The 15,607-nt window shown below is 39.3% G+C and overlaps 1 protein-coding gene across 1 annotated transcript in view; it reads left to right on the top strand.

Moving 5' to 3' along the window:
* The window catches only part of LRRN1 (leucine rich repeat neuronal 1), a 44,839-nt gene extending 30,330 nt beyond the window's left edge, over window positions 1–14,509 (top strand). The window contains exon 2 of the mRNA XM_006157934.3: window positions 9,287–14,509. Within this exon, the coding sequence (XP_006157996.1) occupies window positions 9,541–11,691 (2,151 nt within the window). The 5' untranslated portion in view covers window positions 9,287–9,540 and the 3' untranslated portion in view covers window positions 11,692–14,509. The remainder of the gene's footprint in view (window positions 1–9,286) is intronic.
* The last annotated feature ends 1,098 nt before the right edge of the window (window positions 14,510–15,607 follow it).

Genomic DNA, 15,607 nt, shown 5'->3' with positions numbered 1-15,607 from the left:
TTTCTTTCTTTCTTTCTTTCTTTCTTTCTTTCTTTCTTTCTTTCTTTCTTTCTTTCTTTTTTTTTTAATTGTCTTTGTAAAGCCTTGTTTACAGGGCTTTGTCCTGCCCTGTTTACCATCTCTGGCCAACCCTCCTGAAGGGCTAATAGGCTGTCCATGCCCTATTCCTTTTAGTTGCTGAGTGAATTGTGACCCACAGTTTTTATGCTTAGCTTGGAGACCAGCTGTGCTTTGGGGCTTTTCCCAGAGTTGTTGGCCATGACTGCACCTGCAGTGTGATGGATTTTCCCTGATCTGAAATAGGAAGGAAAATGAGGGGGAATCAAAAGATCACTTGTTTCCATCATCTTTGCACACTAGTACATTTAGACCACCCAAACACCCAAGAGAATTTTCAAGCCTCTATTAATTTTAAATAACAAATTCAAGAAGGGAGAAACATAAAATAAAATTAGGAAAAGGAAAAATCACTTTATCTCTAGGGACCAGAAAAATTATCACAGAAATTTAAAGTGGTAGATTAGGAAGTGCTAAATTGAGAATCAAGGCACTAGAGTTATATTTTGTTCTTCTGCCAATTAACTGGGTCAGTTTGGATCACCTCGGGGTTATCTAAGGCTTTGCCTACATTTTAAAATATGTCTTGCAAAATAAAGGAGTGTAAAATGAATTTTTATAAATGGAATACTTTTTTAAAATTGTTAAAGAAGTTGTTGTCAGAGCAAAGATTTATACCATAGTAAACCAAGTTTATAATTATAGTCATCCATTGTATCTGTAGAAAATTGGCTACAGCCCCCACCCCCATAGCAGAATCTGTGGCCGCTCATGTCCTTTATATGGTAATCTGAAGATATGAAGGGCCAATGATTTAGGCTTTCACATGTAAAGTATTTGCCAATAATATTTTATTTCATATCTTATCATCTACCTATCAATATTCCTTTTTATCTCAGTGTTATAGATGATGATAATATTATTAGAGAAGCCAGAGCTTTCAAACTGGCCACTGGCCATAACATCATAGATTTTGTTCAGCCTGCACAAATGACATATGTTTGGATGTCTTGGAATGTGTGCACACTCCAGCATTTTACATCACCCCTGCTTCCTACTGCAGTAGACTCCATTGGCTTCACCTGTCTAGCCCCAGAGTGCACTGAGTTTGAGATCCTTGGCATAATCAAATTCTAGCCCTCCCTCTAACAATTTAATCACAAAACATAAAGAAGAAAATAGGAAAATAGGAAGGGAAATGGAGAGAGAACAAATTGCCCCTCTGAAAGTGATTGGAAGTATAGTGTTACATGATTCCAGGGCAATGGATTGAAAAGATGACTTCCTGAGATTCCTTTTGGCCTGGAGTGCTCTGACTACTTTTTCTTTGAACCTACTTACTGTAAAATAAATGAAACAGGACACAATGTAACATGGCTTGTTTTAGGTCATCTAGAAAGTCTGTGGTGAGGCCAAAATGGAGAGGCCCTTTCCTGGCGGACATCCTCATTCTATTGCTTGGCCCACTCAGACATGCTGCTGCACTGCTTGCTGATGAATCATGTGGGCTCTCAGGAACAGTTCCTTATGCAAAAGAGCTTCAGCAAGCTCCATTATGTCCTTGCAAGGGGATACTCTTTATTTTTCCTTAATGCATTATGGAGACTATTATAGCTCTTACTCCCATACGGACCCTCCATCTGCGACTGCTAACACACATTACAGGGTGTTTGGCTTGGGATAATGTGTGAACCAGGAACATAATTTTGGAAAATGGTTGGCAACAGAAATCTAAGAGTCAAAGAGGGTCAGGGGCCAGACAAAAGTCCAAGAAACTAATGTCTTTAAAAAAAACATTCCATGCAGATTCAGCATTCAGAATGCATTTGCAAAGCCCTCTTTCCTTCCCTAGGGAAATAAAACATACCCTCCACAGAGAACTGGCTGCAGTCTCTCTTTGGCTGTACCTGCACTGTCGACAGTAATTAAGGTTCAGAACCCAGAGTTGATAATACCACAAAGGTCTTCTGATTTCAGCTACCCTTTCCTTCCTCTCATCCTCAATACCCATAAAAACTTGCAAATAATAATAGCTAACATTTGCTATGTGCCAGGCCCTCTGCCAAAATGCTTTATGTCTAACATCTCATTCTAATTCTCTCACCACCCTTGCAAAGTCGGTTTTATGAACTCCATTTTCTAAAAAAGGAAACTGAGACTTAGAAACTTTCAATAACTTGCCCAAGGTCACAGAGCCGAATTTGAAACCAAGTCTATCTTTCCAGAAACCACACTCTTAACTTTGTTGTTTCATTTCAAAACATTGAAAGCCCCTGCACGTGTACCTGAAGCAGAAGGTAGGTCAGCCTCGGGCACAGGGGATCCTGCCTGGCCAACTCGGTGGAGTCTGGCTCTCCTGGTCTCTCATGGGACTAGCTACATGGAAAATATATGAGTCAGGCTTCTTTAGAGAAACAGAACCAGTAGGACGTGTATATAGAAACATGAGGGAAATGAGTTCACAAGATTATGGCAACTGAGAAGTCCCATAACAGGCCCTCTACAAGCTGGAGTCTCTAGGATGTTGGTAGTGCTGCTCAGTCCACATTCAAAGGCCTCAGGCAGGGAAGCCAGTTACGTATTTCAGTCCAGCCCAGCACCAAAAGCCTGAGAACCCAAGAAGGGAGGTGCATGCTCCTCCAATCCACTTTCTGTATTTGTTCTTTCAGGGCCCCACAATCATTGAATGGTATCTACCCACATTGAGGGTGGATCTGCCCTGCCTAGTTTACTCAGACTGAACTGTTAATCTCTAGAAGCACCCCGCATTACCTCAAATAATGCTTTATTAGGTTTCTAAGTATTCCTTAGTTTAACTGTGTTGATGCCCCAAACTAACCATTCACAGAGGATATGTATTGAGGCAGTGCACTTTTTTTGACCCTATAGGACCATAGAAAAATTTGCTTGAATAAAAATTCCATTTTTCCAGTTATTTACACCATTCGCAAGAGAAAAGAAGCAAATCTGATACTGCATTTACACCAGATCTATTGGGAGACTAGAGGGCTAAAAGAGTAATTTTTCTGAACATTTGGCCATCAAAGAAAGTTTGCATAAAAGTACATGTTCTATGAAGGCATTTTTCTTCATTTTGGAATCAAAATTTTGGTTATTCATTGTTTTAACTACTATGAATTGATACTAATTTCCAGGTTGCAGGGGAGCATTTTATAACTTGCTTGCCTATATTGAGTTTTAATTTTGCTGTAATGTATTATTTGATATCTGGATTTCAATGATAACTGGTTGAAATGAAATGGAAATGATATATCATAATAATAATGACTCCTTATCAAAAATACCTGCCGTGCTTTAAAGATGTTTGTATCATTACCTCCCAACAGCAGGGCAATGAATAGGCTTTTTTTTTTTTTTCCTTTTTTCCTTTTTGCTAAAGGGCTTATGCACTCACCAGAGAAAGAGAGAGTGAGAAATCACCTCCTGGAGGGATAGCCACACTCTAATTTCTTCTCATCTAGTCTCCTCTCAGGATTTTGAGCACACATGCACACTTGCCTGGTGTGATTTTCAAGCCACTGTGAATGGGACTCCAACCATGGAGTTGGCCATGTGGGATCCAGTGTCCTAACCTCCATACCACCTGCTGCTAGCCCTAAATGAAATTTAATGGCAAACTTTATGAAGTTCCAGAGACTCACAAAGTATTTGCGGGCTCTGGGACCAGTAGATGGAGTAATGGCTATGTCGCTGAATTCCCATGTAGTCCACTGCAGTTCAAGTCCCAGACCCTGTGGCTTAAACTCACGCCAAGCGCATGTGTGTGTGTGCCCAAGATCCCAAGAAGAGAATGGAGGAGAAGGGTTTGTGGCTTTTCCCCCCCCCCCAGGGGGTGGTTTCTTGCCTTCTGTCTCTCTGTCTCTCCATCTCTCTGGTGAGTGCACATGCTCTATAGCCAAAAGCTCTCCAAAAAAAAAAAAATTGTATTTGAGGGCTCACTGAGTGCTGAGCTCTTCCTTATGACATAGGCTGAATACTTTCACAAACTATTATTTCATTACCACAATTTTCATGTATAATTAGCCTTAATTATTGCTATGGAAACTGAGACACAAAATTTAAGTAGTTTGTTTAAGGTAACATATCTCATAATAAGTGTTGCAGCATTTGAATACAGACTGCTTTCTACTCCAGGATAGAACTCGTTTTACTTCACAGATGCCTGATATTTTTCTTTATGGTAACAGGAATTCATTAACCATCATGTTAGTGTGAGTTCACTTTTTTTTTCACCATCTCCATAAAAATTTAATGGTTGGTCTACCAGATGACATAGCAGTTATGTCACTAGACTCCCATATGGTCAACTGCGGTTCAAGTCCCATACCTGGTGGCTTGAAACTCAGGCCAGGCACATGTGTGCATGTGTGCGCTCTAGATCCCAGGAGGAGAATGGAAGAGAAGGGATTGCAGTGTGGCCTCCTCTCTGATAGGTGTGTGGGGAGGTGACTTCTCACCTTCTCTCTCACTGCCTCTGTTTCTCTCCCTGGTGAGTGCATGCACCCTAAGGCAAAAATACTCTTAAAAAAAAAAAAACTTAATGCATACGAAACCTATTCTAGTCCTCTGTCTTATTAAATAACTAACATCCCATCTAACATGATTCCATGGGGAAAATGAAAGTTGGTGCCAAGTTCACTGACAGTAGTGACCATGCAGTCTATTTCTTCTGGAATTTTGTATTCAGAGCAGAATGGAAAAAGAAGCATAAAATATAATTGTATAATTATTTGTGAACCTTTTTTGAAATGAACCCTTGCCAATTCTGGGCCTTTAAAGCCATGGTCTGTTTTTTAGGGGATCGTTTCTTTAAACTATGAGACTTGTTTGTGGAACATCATTCTGATAATTAGTGAGGCATTTTCTTTTCACATTTGATAGATTAAGCCAGTCAGCCCTAGAACAAAGCAATTTTATTTTATTTTTCCATCTATGCCAATCATTTTTTATTTGTTGCAGAATTTAAGATAATTAATTTGTATGTGTGATAAAACTTGGCCTGAATTATAAGAGATTTATTTCTTTTTATTGCAGAAAAAAACCCACATAACTTTAAATGTACCATCTCCCATTTTAAAGCGTACAATTCAGCTGTGTTTATTCACATTGTTGCACAACAAATCCCTAGAAATTTTTTATCTTGCAAAACTGAAACTCTATACCAACTCTATACCCACTAAATGCTAATTTCTACCCCTTGCTCCCCCATACTTCTTAACCATCTTTCTAGTTGCTGTTTCTATGATTTTGGCCACTTTAGTTACTTAAATGAGTAATAGTATACAATATTTGTCTTTTTGTGATTGTTTTTTTCATAATGTCCTCAAAATTCATCCATTTTGTAGCATGTGACAGGATTTGTTTCTTTTTGTTTTTGCTATAGGGTGTGTGGGCTTGCCAGAGAGAGGAGGAGAGGGAAAGTGAAAAATTACTCCCCACCCCTGTGGAGGGGATGACCACGATGACCACACCGTAGTCCCTTCTCCTCTGCTTTCCTCTTGGCATATAGGGCATGCACAGACACACGCCCAGCGTGATTCCCAAGCCGCTAGGTCTGGAACTTAATTCATGAAGAAAAAAAAGAAAGCCAAGGCCAAGAGGGATTATATGTTCAGTTTTATATTTAAAAGGTTCTTTCTAGCTACTCTGAAAATGGAGGGTGGAGAACAAGGGCAGGAGCTGGGAGACCAATTAGGAAACTCTTGTCAACCAGGCAAGAGATAATGGTGATTTGACCCATGTGAGGGCCAATCAGGTTCTGGATACTTTAAGGGGATTTTTTTTTTTCCTAGAGAGGGATTTTCGGTTTAAGGTGTGTGTGCTCGCTGAAGAGACAGAGACAGAAGGTGAGAAATCACCCCCTCAGGGAATATGGCCATACCACAGTCCCTTCTCCTCCAATCTCCTCTTTGAATTTTGAGCACACACTCAAATGCATCCAACATGAGTTTTAAGCAGCCAGGTCCAGGACTTGAACTGCGGTCAACTACATGGGAGTCCAACAACGTAACCATTATGCTACCTGCTGATCTCAATTTTTTAAAGGAAATTTTAAAGGGAAGCCAACAATTGAAGTGAATCATAATCACCTGCCAAGATGCATGTTTTCATTTTACAAAATTTTCTGATAAAAGTCAGAAATAGGTAATTTTATAATTTTGAAGTTTTGCAAATAAATAATACATGGTAGAATAACCAGAGTTTGGAGTAGAGAGGAAGGAATGTCGGGTGTGTTTCTACCCAACAGAGACTACAAGCTTACAGCATCATGTAACACATGAATTTCTTTATCCTGCCTCACACTCACACTTGCCAGAATCTGGATTGAATCAATATGGTCTTCTTCTTCTTTTTTATTGAAGAGGTTTTTGCTATAGGGCGCGTGCGCTCGCCAGACAGACAGAGAGAGACAGAGAGATAGAAAGCGAGAAATCATCCCCCAGGGGGGATGGCCACGTCGCAATCCCTTCTCCTCCATTCTCCTCTCGGGATCTTGGGCACACACGCGCCTGGCGTGAGTTTAAGCCACCGGGTCCGGGACTCGAACCGCGGTCGACTACGTGGAAGTCCAGCGACATAGCCATTACACTAACTGCTGGTCCCATTATGCTCTTCTTAGATCAGTGAAACAACAAAGATGTTGTAAGATTTCTTTTTCTTTCTACTAAATATGATTTAAATATATGAATTACAGTACTGGCTATTTATAGTTCTTGGTCCGTCACAGGGATAGTTATGTTTTGGAAAGTCAAATGGGCATTATAGCAGCTAACATGAATTCAGAACTTGCTAGATGCTGAGCACCAGGCTTTAGGGACATTATGTGGTCCCATTATTGAATCCTTACAGTAATCTTATGAAAGTAATACTAGAAAGCATTGCTATTGAAATTCCTTCAGTTCTCAAAATGAAACGCATAATAGCAAGACAAATGTGAGGAAACTCATAAATCTCCTTTATTTTTTTAATTGCCAGAGGGCACATGCACTCACCAGAAAGACACAGAAGGAGAAAGCACCCCCGAGTGAGGTGTGGCCATGCTGCAATTCCTTCTCCTGTGTGTCTCTATCCCTTCAGGATTTTGGGGCATGTGTGCACACACCTGGTGTGTTTCTCAAGCCATCAAGGCAGACTTCAAAATGTGGTTAGCCATGTGGGATCTGGCTCCTATTAGGCTATAGGACCAGGCCTAATTTCACTTTTCATACTGTAGCAAGTGACTGGCCCAGTCTTGGGCAATCAAGATAAACATTAGATCTGTGATGACTGTTTGCCTCTGATTGGAATCCAGAAAACTAGAATAACCACTAATATCATTATAAGCAATTGAGCAATACATAATCTTACCTCAGAATAGCTTATTAAAACCAATAGATGATGGTTGATAAAAATCAAACATCCCCAGCTTTTCTTATTTTATTCTCTGACAACCACTATTTAGCTAAATCTGAAAGAGGGATATATTAAGATAATAAATAATAAATATGATTAACTTTTTTTTTTTTTTTGGAGAGATTTTCACTGTAGGGCGCGTGCGCTCGCCAGACAGACAGAGAGAGACATAGAGACAGAAAGCGAGAAATCACCCCCCAGGGGGGATGGTCACGCCGCAATCCCTTCTCCTCCATTCTCCTCTCGGGATCTTAGGCACGCACGCACACGCGCCCGGCGTGAGTTTTAAGCCACCGGGTCCGGGACACGAACCACGGTCGACTACGTGGGAGTCCAGCGACATAGCCATTACGCTAACTGCTGGTTCCCAATATGATTAACTTTTGTGAGCATTTAATATATGCCAGTTACTACAGTAAGAGCTTCACATAGGTTCCTTTAATTCTCTCAGTAAACCTGAGACATTTTTATGACCAACCTTATTAAGTAGTTGGAGAAACTTAGGCTTTAAGAGTATATATAGCATATCTATAATCTAAAGTTATTAAGTGGCCAGTGATATACCCATGAGATCAATGAGATGCACATATGTTAAGTATGCTTTTTTGTTTTAGAGTTTTATGCTATAGGTGCATGCACTCGCTTGAGAGACAGAGAGACAGAGAGTGAGAGAATCCCCCCGCCCCCATGGGTGATGGCCACACCACAATCCCTTCTCTTCCATTCTCCTCTTGAGATTTAGGACACGCATGCACATGCGCCCAACATAAGTTTAAATCCTCCGGGTCCGGGACTCAAACCTTGGTCAACTACATGGGATTCCAGCGACATAACCATTATGCCATCTGCTGGTCCCAAGTATGTTTGTTTTTAATGAAGATCAGTGGTATGGTGGGATAGGATTCTTTTATTGTTTAGTCAAAACCAAATGTGGCTGTAAGAATATAAAAAAAAATGGGTATTTTGCTCTCATAGCTATGTTAACTTTTTACATAAGAATAACTGAGTTAGCCCCCTCCAAAGAAAAAAGGGCCAGCAGTTGGTGTAATGGCTGTCACTGGACTCCCATGTAGTTGACCATGGTTCGAGTCCCGGACGTGGTAGCTTAAACTCATGCCGGGCGTGTGTGCATGCATGCTCAAGATCCCAAGAGGAGAATGGAGAAGGGATTGTGGTGTGGCCATCTCCCCCAGGGGTGATTTTTCACTTTCTGTCTGTCTCTCTGTCTTTCTGGTGAGCACGTGCACCCTATAGCCAAAACCTCTACCCCCAAAAATAAAAGAATAACTGAGTTAGAGAAACATTTGCTAAATAAACCACTTGGAAAAGAAGGAATTCCTGGAAAGAAATGGGGTACTTTTAGTAAGTTTTGAATTTTTAATAAACTACCTTTAATGTGTTGTGATTTCTAGGAATGACCTTTTAGTTTTTTGAAGATACACATATATTTTAACGATTTGCCAACTGGTGCTGAGCTTAAAGTTACCTTTGTTATTAAAGAAATAGCATCTGTATGTATTTCCAAGTGTTCTAGTAAGTATGTATGTACATCGTGTGTGTTTAGTGACTTTATCTAGTAGTATACATGCAGTCCCAATTGAAGAACACTAAAACTAGTTCTAATATAGAAAGTGAGGTATAGCCTTCCACCTACTAGAGGGTCTTAAAATTCAAAAGCCTGCTTAGTAATCCTGATTGCATATTGAACATTTCTGTTATTAAATTTGTGAGTGACTATGCTCTTCTAGTAAACAAAAGTCTATAATGTAGAAAGTATATGGAATAAGCATAACATCTGTCCTAATCTAATTTTCAGGCACATCTCCAGACTTTGATTTGGCTGAAGTAACTCATGCCACAGAGCTGTACGTATGCCGGGAACTGAGAGACACGAACTGCTTCCTGCCTTTTGAAAACTCCAGAAAAACTATCCCTCAGACTCTGGAATTCTGTACATCTCAAGCGAGAACGTTTACATTTTCTGCTTACTGTCTTACATATCACTATATAGTATTAATGTTTTGTTAAAACTTAGGAGTGTCAGGAGTTGAACTTACTTAGTGAGCCAGCATGGCTAGGATGAGCTTTGTTTTAACGATTTGCCAACTGGTGCTGAGCTTGCTAACGACTTCATTAACTGAGTCTTCCATACAGAATAGTGAGTGTCCACAACTTTGTGTATGTGAAATTCGTCCCTGGTTTACCCCACAGTCAACATACAGAGAAGCCACCACCGTTGATTGCAATGATCTCCGCTTAACAAAGATTCCCAGCAACCTTTCTAGTGACACACAAGTGCTTCTCTTACAGAGCAATAATATTGCAAAGACAGTGGATGAACTTCAGCAGCTTTTCAACCTGACTGAGCTAGATTTCTCCCAAAACAACTTTACAAATATCAAGGAGGTAGGGTTGGCAAACCTGACCCAGCTCACTACTCTGCATTTGGAGGAAAATCAGATTACAGAGATGACTGATTACTGTCTGCAGGACCTCAGCAACCTTCAAGAACTCTACATCAACCACAACCAGATTAGTACTATTTCTGCTAATGCTTTTTCTGGCTTAAAAAATCTTTTAAGGCTCCACCTGAACTCCAATAAATTGAAAGTTATTGATAGTCGCTGGTTTGATTCTACACCCAACCTGGAAATTCTCATGATTGGGGAAAATCCTGTGATTGGAATTCTAGATATGAACTTCAAGCCTCTCTCAAATTTGAGAAGCTTAGTTTTGGCAGGAATGTATCTCACTGATATTCCTGGAAATGCATTGGTAGGTTTGGATAGCCTCGAGAGCCTATCTTTTTATGATAACAAACTGGTTAAAGTCCCTCAACTTGCCTTGCAAAAAGTTCCAAATTTGAAATTCTTAGATCTCAACAAAAACCCCATTCACAAAATCCAAGAAGGTGACTTCAAAAATATGCTTCGGTTGAAAGAACTAGGAATCAACAATATGGGAGAACTGGTCTCTGTGGATCGCTATGCCCTGGATAACTTGCCTGAACTCACAAAACTAGAAGCCACCAATAACCCCAAACTATCTTACATCCACCGCCTGGCTTTTCGAAGCGTTCCTGCCTTGGAAAGCTTGATGTTGAACAACAATGCCTTGAATGCCGTTTACCAAAAGACAGTAGAATCTCTACCCAATCTGCGTGAGATCAGCATCCACAGCAACCCTTTGAGGTGTGATTGTGTCATCCACTGGATTAACTCCAATAAGACAAACATCCGCTTCATGGAGCCGTTATCCATGTTCTGTGCCATGCCCCCCGAATATAAAGGGCAGCAGGTTAAAGAGATTTTAATCCAGGATTCAAGTGAACAGTGCCTCCCAATGATCTCTCACAACACTTTCCCAAATCGTTTAAACATGGATATCGGCATGACGGTTTACCTGGACTGCCGGGCCATGGCTGAGCCAGAACCTGAAATTTACTGGGTCACTCCCATTGGAAATAAGGTAACTGTGGAAACCCTTTCAGATAAATACAAACTAAGTAGTGAAGGTACCTTGGAAATATCTAACATACAAATTGAAGACTCGGGTAGATACACATGTGTTGCCCAGAATGTCCAAGGGGCAGACACTCGAGTGGCAACAATTAAGGTTAATGGAACCCTGCTAGATGGTACCCAGGTGCTGAAAATATATGTCAAGCAGACAGAATCTCATTCCATTTTAGTGTCCTGGAAGGTTAATTCCAATGTCATGACATCGAACTTAAAATGGTCATCCGCTACCATGAAGATTGACAACCCCCATATAACATATACCGCCAGGGTCCCAGTAGATGTTCATGAATACAATCTAACACATCTCCAGCCTTCCACTGATTATGAAGTGTGTCTCACTGTTTCCAATATTCATCAGCAAACTCAAAAGTCATGTGTAAATGTCACAACCAAAAATGCTGCCTTCGCGCTGGACATCTCTGATCAAGAAACCAGCACAGCCCTTGCTGCCGTCATGGGGTCCATGTTTGCCATCATTAGCCTTGCGTCCATTGCGGTGTACATAGCCAAAAGATTTAAGAGAAAAAACTACCACCATTCATTAAAAAAGTATATGCAAAAAACCTCTTCAATCCCACTAAATGAGTTGTACCCCCCACTCATTAACCTCTGGGAAGGGGACAGCGAAAAAGACAAAGATGGTTCTGCAGACACCAAGCCAACCCAAGTCGACACATCCAGAAGCTATTACATGTGGTAACTCAGTGGACATTTTGCTTCTGGTAGTAAGGAGCACAAAGACGTTTTTGCTTTATTCTGCAAAAGTAACAAGTTGAAGACTTTTGTATTTTTGACTTTGCTAGATTGTGGCAGAGTGGAGAGGATGGGTGGATATTTCAAATTTTTTTAGTATAGCGTATCGCAAGGGTTTGACACGGCTGGCAGTGACTCTAGGCTTCCAGTTTGTGTTTGGTTTTTATTCTTATCATTATTATGATTATTATGATTATATTATTATTATTATTTTATTTTATTTTAGTTGTGCTAAATTCAATAATGCTGTTCTAACTACAATGCTCAATAAAATGATTAATGACAGGTTGGGGTTCCCCTGTGCTTTTACCAGTAGTGTAACCCCTTATTCTGAAGCCATCAGAAAGTATCATGTCCTCCAAAAAGCTAATCTACAGTTTTTAAGCAGCACTGAATATTTTGTGGCAACCTGGTCTATAGACTTTCAACTCAAGAAGCTAAGGCTAGGCTTGTTATCTTTGTTGAACAATTTTAGTTGGCTGTACTGTAACGTTGTATCAACTGAATTGAATGTTTGCCTTTGAACAATGACTTTTCTTTTTCTCTTCTTTTTCCTTTTTTTTTGGTAATAGTTCAAGAGGCTTAGGTCAAGTTAACAGGCAATAGAAATAAGTATATCAGATTTTTTAATGTAACAAACTACATGTTGATTGTTACCTTATTGTTTTTATCTTTAGTAGCCACTTTGAAAAGACAATAATTTTGTTGTGTTTAACTCACCGACATGTGGTGTATAATGAAAACAGAACTATAATAAATTAGTTTTGTTCTGATTTTTTAGAACACTTGCACTAATGTATCATTTATAGTTCTTGCTAGTTGTAGTGGTGATATTTCTCACATTCGTAAAAACGAGCAAAGTAAATCAGCTATAGCATGTTGCTTTTTAAAGCCAGGCCCTAAAAAGTTTTGAATTCCTTTTCTAAGGGAAGAAAGATCTATTTTAATTAAGATATTTTAATGAACAGGATTTTTATATTTTAAATATTGCTGACCAGAACCTAATAGGGAAGGGGATTCAAATGAAAATAAAAGGTGTATCATTGTATATCATGTATAACTAAACATGCTAAACACACACACACACACACACACACACACACAAACACACACACACACTGAATATGTCATATTCCTTTCCTGTAAGGGTTTTGTTAAAGCCTGATATTTTCTTTGTAGTAGCCACATTCTCCATTAAAGTATAAATCAACATCTTACGAAGTGTTCCAAAATGTATGAAATGTTATTCTTTTTTTTTAACAGTTGTCTATATGCTTAAACCTATATCAATGTAAATATCAGTGTGGTGATACTGGCTGAGATAAGTAAATGATTAATAGGAAACAGAACAACTTCTGCACAGTTGGCATTTTTCATCCAAATAAGTAGAGACAGTTTTGCAGAATTAAGTGTTTCAAGATGACACAGGAAATATGTGTATAAAATTTAGAACAGAAGGAGCTAGGTTTAGGTAGAAGACGGTTTCACAAAGGTAGAGGAAGAGGATTTAGAAGTATAAGCAGAGGAGAGAGGATCCATTTCAAAATTTGAATTGATAAGGCAGAGAAATAAAAACTATTCCAGATGGCAGCTACTGGCAGGGACTCACTGTCACACCAAGAATGATGAGACCATAAAGAGACCATAAAAAGGGATGGAGAAGGAGCAGGTGCCAGCTGAGCAAAGTCAAGAGGGAAGCAGAAAGGAAGTCCAGATGAGTGAGGCTGAGGAGTCTCTTTGTCAATTCCTTGTTTAATGAATAAATTTGAAAGAAAAAAAATCATTTTCTTTCCCACTTATATTGGGGGAAAATAACTTTAGATGCTGAAACCAGTGAGCCACAATAGAAAAACAATAAGAAACTGAGACAGAAGGCAGAAGCATTCCTACCCACTGCCTTTATTCCTGTTTGGGAAAAACAGCCCCACGAGAGAGCCTGGGTCAGATTCTTAATACCCATTCAGTACTCTTCTCTACTGGTTACTCTGTGCCCAACAGCCTTCTAGAAGCCATTCAGGACTCTTTTATGTTCTGAACAACCTCTGGTGCCCCTGCTTCAAAAATACAGTATATTCTCTTCTGTTTCTCTGTGTCTTTCTGCTGAGCGCATGCACCCTATAGCAAAAACCTCTCCAAAAAAGGAAAAATATATATATAGTATATTCTCAAGTTTCCATTTACTCAGGATACATTTTAGCACAAGGGCAGACAAGAAGGTCTGGAAATTGCCTACATGCAGTGAGAGTACTGCCAGGTACATTTGGGAAACAGAGGCTTAGATGTGATGTGGATGCAGCTGTGGGACATTTCCTGTTGGGGAAGAAAGTAGTGGGCTGTTGAACAACTTCCCTTCTATCTGCAAGCCATGAAAGGGTTAATACCAAAGTACTAGACCCATGGCATCTTTTAGCTGCAGAAGGAGGGAGTGTTATCCCATGGAGCAATGAATAATGTGAATCTGGCACAGACAGGCACTTCAACATTGGTGGAAGAATATTCAACTATTTCTCCATTCCAAATATTTAGCAACTATAGGGAAATCTTGTGTTTTGTGTGCTCTGTTTGAGTTTGGTTTTGCAACATCTTTTCCTAGGCCAATTTGGATGGAAACATCCATTTTACTTTTCCCTCCTCCAATAAAATGGTGGAGCTTTTTTTTTCCCCTTGTCTGTGCTAACGGGTTTCTTTTCAGTTGCTAGAAGGCGAAGTGCTTTTCCTAGCCAAGGAGTTCCTCATTTGTACCTAATTTAATGTGAAAAGTTAGACAGCCAGTGAAATTAAATATCAAACTAGGTTCAGGTTGATAATGGAAGTTATTTCATCTTTACAAGTAAAATGACTAGGTCACTTTCTAATTTCATATTTTCCTGTTTGCCCAATGGTGTATAGTGTATCTTTAATCTGATTTTACAAGCTTAGTTTTAGAGCAGTTTCTTAAAACAGACATTTCTTCATATATGCATTCAATTAATCACCAATGTGACTGATACTATGAATAAAAAACCAAATGCAGTGTTTGATATAAAAATTTCTAATTTAGCTGTGTGATTAGCAAAAAATAAGAATCATCTCTGTTCTTTAGGAGAGAGATTTTCTCTTATGTGGTTCCTGTTTGTTCATTCTTCACTTATTTGCTAAAGATACCATATTCTACCTTTTTCTTGGTGTTTGCTTTCTCTCTCTTCATTCATTTTTCAAAACATTTTCTTTTCTTCCCTATATTAATAGTTTTTATCATCAAGAGAAAAATATATCTAACACTTTGCCAGGGAAACAATACTTTCTGCCTTACTGTTCACTGAAAAGGGGAAATTAACTACTTCTGATGCATTCTAAGTAGAACTAAAAATGTTTTCACCTCACTTCGTTCACTCTTGCCCTGTGTGTAAATAGGCTTGCATTGATATTGTTACTATTCAAAGGGGATTAGCTAGAAGAAAAAATATTATTTAGATATATGTTTTAGAATCCTCATTCCAAACTGTAGAATGATTTTGGCCTAGACTCTGGCAATTGATCTAATCTGGTGTGGACATGATTCCTTTCCCCTCTGCCCAACAGTTTGGGTACCAGTTCCTGCTCTCTCTATTCCATCAAGAACTGAAATTCATAGTAAGAACAAGGAGGTGGTTTGGGAACTGATGCTTTTTTTTTTTAAGTGTTTGTCTATTTATTTATTACATAAATGGTATTGAGAGGAAAAAATTATCCCTGAATGGAGAGTAGTCATATTGTAATCCTTTTTCCTCCACTTTTATATCCTGTCAGGATTTGGGTCATGCATGCACATGTGCCTGCCTGGTGTGTATTTCAAGACACTGGGAGTGGGCTTTGAGCCATAGTCAGCCATGTGAAATCTAGCT

The sequence above is a fragment of the Tupaia chinensis genome, unplaced genomic scaffold (genome assembly GCF_000334495.1).
Source record: "Tupaia chinensis unplaced genomic scaffold, TupChi_1.0 Scaffold000565_1, whole genome shotgun sequence".
Lineage (NCBI taxonomy): Eukaryota > Metazoa > Chordata > Mammalia > Scandentia > Tupaiidae > Tupaia > Tupaia belangeri.
The sequence above is the reverse complement of the archived record's forward strand: the minus strand, read 5'-3'. Positions and strand labels throughout refer to the sequence as shown.